This window comes from Diadema antillarum, unplaced genomic scaffold (assembly GCF_040938485.1).
Source record: "Diadema antillarum isolate AM-2024a unplaced genomic scaffold, OU_Dant_1.0 scf00000066, whole genome shotgun sequence".
Classification (NCBI taxonomy): Eukaryota; Metazoa; Echinodermata; class Echinoidea; order Diadematoida; family Diadematidae; genus Diadema; species Diadema antillarum.
The window spans coordinates 1,965,648-1,972,589 of NW_027270955.1; the positions used below are offsets into that span (position 1 = coordinate 1,965,648).

At 39.7% G+C, this 6,942-nt stretch overlaps 1 protein-coding gene across 1 annotated transcript; it reads right to left on the reverse strand.

The window, feature by feature from the left end:
- Positions 1-1,540: 1,540 nt before the first annotated feature.
- On the reverse strand, positions 1,541-2,140 carry LOC139716506 (piggyBac transposable element-derived protein 4-like). The gene has a single exon (XM_071628047.1). It carries the CDS (start codon positions 2,138-2,140, stop codon positions 1,541-1,543), a length of 600 nt encoding a protein of 199 aa, XP_071484148.1.
- Between the last annotated feature and the right edge of the window lie 4,802 nt (positions 2,141-6,942).

Here is a 6,942-nt window from a genome sequence, read left to right on the forward strand (position 1 = left end):
TATATATATATATATATATATATATATATATATATTATATGCACACATGTTTATTATTATTATTATTATTATTATCGTTATACTGTATGTCATAGATAACTATTTTTGGAACGTCGAGTTCCATTTCCATTCGTCACTTTCTCTCTCTCTCTCTCTCTCTCTCTGTCTTTCTGGCAATAGTATTCTCTCTTCAAACTGATCTCACTCCACATATACAACCTGTTACTGAATATACATTGCACCTTCTCTCGTCAATATCTCTAGATACTACTAGTATCCTTCAGTAGTTACATACACTTCAGTTTTGCAATCTCACTATAATTGATCAGCTTTGATCTGACATTACACACTCAGCAACGCTGATTAAATTACAAATAAGAAACAGATGAGTATAGTTTATCTCTTTCACTCGTCACTGTGAATAATGCTTTATTTTCAATTCCTCATTCACACGATGACTAGTGATATCCGGAAAAGAATTCACTGCTCTTACATTGACAACTTACATGCATGTAATATGTGGTGATATGACAATTACTTATTCAAATGCGATCGTGGAACTCGCTGTAAAATCATAACAGCGGCTACTTATTGTTGAAGAGCCAAGGAATAATTACACAATGACATAAATAACCCCACATAATCTAAAGTTTGATAAGATACACCATTGAATTCATAAACACGACAATATACCATCGAGATTCAGAATTGCCACTGACAAGTATACATTGTAAGTGTAATGAGCACTACACAAATCCAAAATTCCATAATTTGTCGGACATATGTATGTATACAAAATAAATTACTAGTACAAGTTGATAATAAACTTGCTAGTGGCACAATCACTGGCATATCACTGGTTACTCATGGGGATCGATTTGACCCATAATATCAACCTTTTCTGATAATACAAGAACTTGTGAGCTACATCTCAATAAATTATCACATTGTCATTGATATTTTGTGTATAACCATATCATCAATATGAACGTTTATCTCTTTGTACAGTATTTGATTTTTTTTAATGCTATTAATTACTATTTCGAAGACTTACGGATAATAAATAACCAATCCTTACAATTACGGGAATATCACCATTATTGTAATGTACATACATTGTGTGTACACTGTAAATAGGCAATGTAATATGAGAGATAACTTGGCAGAGAAATTCATGTCTAAAGATTTCACGTTACCCTGGCTAATGACATAATCATTGGTAATTGGGATCGATTTGACAGACAATAACCACCTGGTTTTGTGTACATGCAAATGAGTACAAGTGAGAGTACACGGAACGTTTCTTTTGGGGTGAAGTTCAGACAGATATCGCGATTATACTTCAATACATCTCAGTCTTGGATCGTAAAACCAATAATGTCCATGTAATTACAATGAATCATGCACCTGGAAATGCTTGCCATCTGTGAGCTGTAATTTGAACATGCATATTCTATAAGCAACGGTAGACAGGCCTATACACGACAAGTTCATGACATTGTTTAGAGTTCATGTCATCAGAAGACTCAGTGTTTGTGACCTATGATCGGAAATCTTTTCTGGTGTGGTAGATCTCGAAACACGGGATGCAACACATAGCAAGTCCACATTGTCGGCAGTATGTCCTCGTCTGTCTTCGCCTTCCCCTCCTGCGGTCCGAACACACGTAGCAGTCAGGACGATGTTGTCGATCTTCGAACTCTGCTGGGAAGTGGCGCTCAGTCAGTCTTGCCTCGTTGTCGGCGATGGGAGGTGACGGTGTCCGACGATAGCGAGATGCTCTGTAGCCGTTCAGCAGACCCTCAATCACCCGACATCTGAAGTCGCGCGTGGACATCTTGTGGCCAGCCATGCGAAATGCGATGTAAGCGTTCACGAGAGCTACTTCCATGGTGAAGTGGTAGGTTACGCGGTATCCCTTGATTTTCTTATGAGGGTAGCGGTAGTAGGACATGCGTTGATCCATTTTGTCCACGCCGTTCATGAACCTGTTGTACACGTCAACAGTTGCTGGCTTCTGAATCGTACGGCGACCTCCTTCGGCGTTCTTACTCCGTATCTGCTTCTGTTTGAGATCGTTGCTGCTGACGGTCGACAGCACGTTCACGAGTTTCACGTCATGCCAAGTCACTGCTGACATCTCCCTCCCTTTGGCGAAAAACACGGGATCGTCACCTTTCGCAAGGTGCAGACCACCACGTCGGATCTCTTCTGGAAGTCCTCGTCGGTTGCTCCTCACCGTTCCACAGGCTCCAAGTCCGTTCCGTGACAGATCCTCGTAGAGCTTTACGGAACTTTAATAGTTGTCCATCACGATCACGCGATCCGTGTTGTAGAATGGCTCCGTCAGCTGTTTCACCAGGGCTTCAGTGGCGCTGTCCCCATTGTCTTGTCCCTCGGCTCCGACATACTGCCGCCACCGCAGACAAAATCCCGTTTGGGCGTCACAGAGCATCCAGAATTTTATCCCCCATTTCCGTGGTTTGTTTGGGATGTACTGTCTGTAGGAGATTCTTCCTTTGAACGGCGCCAAGCTCTCGTCGATTGACAGGTATCCCCCGGGAAGGAAATGCTCAAGGTACGTCGGCTGGGACATATCGATGAGAGGGCGCGTCTTGTGAAGGGGGTCGAAACCGGGCTGTCCACGGGGCACGAGCTTCTCGTTGTCATTGAAATGTAGGAAGGTGTTCAATAGCTGAAATCGATTCCTGGAAATGACGTCGGCAAACCCAGGAGTCACTAAGATGTCGGAGTTCGTTTCCCAGTACTGAGGCACAGATGGCTTTGACACCAGTCCCATCGCTATTTGAAGTGCGGTGAAAGCGCGTATCTCCTCCTCATCGGTGTCCAGCCATACGCCGAATCGAGAAGCCTCTGGGAGGGGCGCTGGGCAATCGAAGAATTGTTGCGCATACTTGTTCGTTTCATCTGCTATGTGGGCAAAGATGGAAGTCGGATAGAACTTCGTAAAAAAGTCCACTGGCTCCAATCCTTCAGCGTCGAAAAGTAGTCTGGGTTGGTCGTCATACACTCGTCGACTTGACTTGAATCGCTCGTCAGGCTCAAGTCTCCGCCAATCGTGATCGGAGAGTGGTTCAGCATGAGTTGTTGGATGAGGCGCAGGTAGATCATTGAGGTGGTCATCGTCACCTCCATCAGCTTCGTCGCCTGACGAGTCTTCAAACAGTGATTCACCGTGCTCTTCAAACTCCGGGAGAAGACGTGAGGAATCACGTTCTTCTGTGCTTTCACTGCTACGAGATGATTGCGTGTCTTCTTCCCAGTTGTTATCTACAATATCCTCGATTTCGAAGTCAGAGTCCAACATGAAATCACGGACCTCTTCGGCAGTGAACTCACGCCTTCGCCGTTTTCTCGGTGGAGCCATAGAAGCGAGCACACTTTAGCTCATTCAGGAGAGACTGATAGAGTATTTAGAGATTATGAAGCAGTAACGTTGTTGAATCGCAGGAGAGATCGAGATAAATGATGATCACTGGCAATTTCCCCCTTCTTATGTAAGTCAGCGTGATCAGTTCGGGTGATAGAATAGCAGGATTAAAACTATCAACGTTCGATACCTTCGCCAATCACGTATAAGCAAAGGTTATTATAGCTCTAGAATAAAACTATCGTTTGAAAGACCTGAAAAGAAAGAGTACCGCCTATTTCCAAAACCTAGCCCATAATAAAGACGCGGCACGCGTGAATAGATGTTTCATGGCCACCGCCACCTCACCGCGGATACAATAAGAGTGCCTTATTTGCATAGATGAAAGCGCCTACCGAAAGACCGCCTCAAACAAAAGAAGGCCTTGACACCCAACCTTGGTCATGGTCTATTACATTCGAAAAACATGTGTCAGTATTTTGTTGGTCAAACTATGGAAATACATGAAAATATCCTGTCGAAACAAGAATATCGGTCTGTAAACACTCGTAAAATAATTGGGAATGAGTGTTTTGAACTGGCAGTACTTCAATTGCGAATGTCAACCTTACCTTTTCCCTGTTATATTGTACCTTTTCTGCCAGCAGATTCAAACGCGTTAATAATTGTGACAGACTATAATTATCATGCAGTTGATTTTAGTCAGTAAATCTAAGTTTCATCAAATATGTCAACGAACTAAACATTGTAATAAAATGAAGTACATTCATTTCAATAAACCATTACCATGTCGATTTAAAAGACACATGTACATATATATATATATATATATATATATATATATATATATACACTCATATATACAGAGTGGGAAAAGATAAAGGCATTCATGGACGTACAGATAACTCAACGTACATGTTTCACGTATATACAGTATATACACATTCGTTGAACTACGTTCGTGAATGCCCTTATCTTCTCACCCTGGATGAATAATGAAGTAGCTACTGTACACTTGTTCTGTACAAGGCGCCTTCTCTTTCTCGCTCTGTCTCTCTCATTTCATATATATATATATATATATATATATATATATATATATATATATAAAGATAAGTAACAAAAATACAATGAATAGTACAATAAAATAAAATGAATTTTGTTATTGTTCTCTCAGTATCAACACTTGAGAAAGGGCGGCGAGACGCTCGAAAATTTTGTGTGAAGAAATAAACCGTTGGTGAATACAGCATGAACTTTGTTACAGCTTTGTTACTTATCTTTTTATCTTGCCAACACGTGGGCTACCTTATCAACATATATATATATATATATATATATATATATATATATATATTCATATTTTAATACACATATGTGTATCTTTATAATATATATAATTTTGCCTTATTCTGTTCAAATGTATGCAAATTGGTTGCTTTTTTGCGCGCTTTTGTGTTTACGTCCCAAGCCCTTGAAAAAGACTGGTAACTCCGTCGAAAGCTTGGGAGAGTAAAAGGCTATTAGTGAACATTACTGCAACGTCTGCGAGCAGTCTTTCCCCTCACACCTACACATAAATATAATTCAGCACCCACAACGTAGGAGGCCAAGCCCGCTTCACCTTATATGTTGTATATATATATGATTATATATAATGAAACGTTCAGTCCGCGTGTTGGTACCAGTAGGTATAGAAAAGATGAAAAAGTAGAGTGGTAATGCATTTTGACAGTCTTCATCTTCATCATCATTTTTTCTGTCTACATGTATATAGATATATATATATATATATATATATATATATATATATATATATACCAAAATATATGTATCTTACATACAATTATAAATTCAGCAATGTTATAACAACTGCACTTGATAACCTAGGACGGCGCTTCTTCTCTGTCATAATAGTATAGGACAAAATATGTACCATGTAAAGCAGAACATAAAAATGCTTCTCCTTCATGCTTCAGTCAGATTTTTTTTTATCCCGTTTTGCAAAGCTTCTTCAGCATACATAATACCGTGTTGTTGTAGCCTATAAGAAAAGCAATCAGCTTCTGTGAGAAAAAGGAAAGAAAGAACACAGACAAGTTTCAAACGTAAAACTTGCCATTCATCTCTCTCATCTTGACCACACAGTGGTATAAACACGAACTAAAGATTTGCCACGCAAACGCTAAGAGGACGCTAATCAGGCAGATCATTATGTTCTGAACATGCGCGACACAGCCAACAGCCATAATCATTGTCCAACACGGGAGGCTGCGCCGTCTTGATGTTAGCGTCGCCGATCTGAAGAACTCGCTGTTACCACAGATCAGAATTGAAGATCGCGGGTAGTAGAATACCCATTTCCATGAATTTTGGATACTAGAGGTATTCACATGTGCATAAAAAAATCACACTATCGATCGAGATAAATGATGATCACTGGCAATTTCCCCCTTCTTATGTAAGTCAATGTGATCAGTTCGGGTGATAGAATAGCAGGATTAAAACTATCAACGTTCGATACCTTCGCCAATCACGTATAAGCAAAGGTTATTATAGCTCTAGAATAAAACTTTCGTTTGAAAGACCTGAAAAGAAAGAGTGTCGCCTATTTCCAAAACCTAGCCCATAATAAAGGCGCGGCACGCGTGAATAGATGTTTCATGGCCACCGCCACCTCACCGCGAATACAATAAGAGTGCCTTATTTGCATAGATGAAAGCGCCTACCGAAAGACCGCCTCAAACAAAAGAAGGCCTTGATATCCAACCTTGGTCATGGTTTGTTACATTCGAAAAAACATGTGTCAGTATTTTGTTGGTCAAACTATGGAAATATATGAACATATCCCGTCGAAACAAGAATATCGGTGTGTAAACACTCGTAAACTAATGGGGAATGAGTGTTTTGAACTGGCAACACCTCAATTGCGAATGTCAACCTTACCTTTTCCCTGTCATAATTATTGTACCTTTTCTGCCAGCAGAATCAAACACGTGAATGATTGTGACAGACTATATTATCGCGCAATTGATTGTGGGCTGTAAATCTAGGTTTCATCAAGTATGTCAACGAACTAAATATTGAAAAGAAATTAAATATTCATTTCAATAAAGCATTGTCATGTCGATTTAAAAGATATACATACATACATAATATGCAGAGTGGGAATAGATAAAGGCATTCATGGACGTATAGATAATTCAACGTACATGTTCCACGTATATACACATTCGTTGAACTACGTTCGTGAATGCCCTTATCTTCTCACCCTGGATGAATAATGAAGTAGCTACTGTACACTTGTTCTGTACAAGGCGCCTTCTCTTTCTCGCTCTGTCTCTCTCATTTCATATATATATATATATATATATATATATATATATATATATATATATATATATACATATATATATATATAATCAGCAACAAATAGTTTCTTCTCGGAGTCCTAAGAAAGTATAGATTCACTACAGTAGGTCAATATAAACTCCGTTGGAGACGTAAAGTGTCAAATGTATTGACTTGACAAAGCCCTATGGGCGAAAATG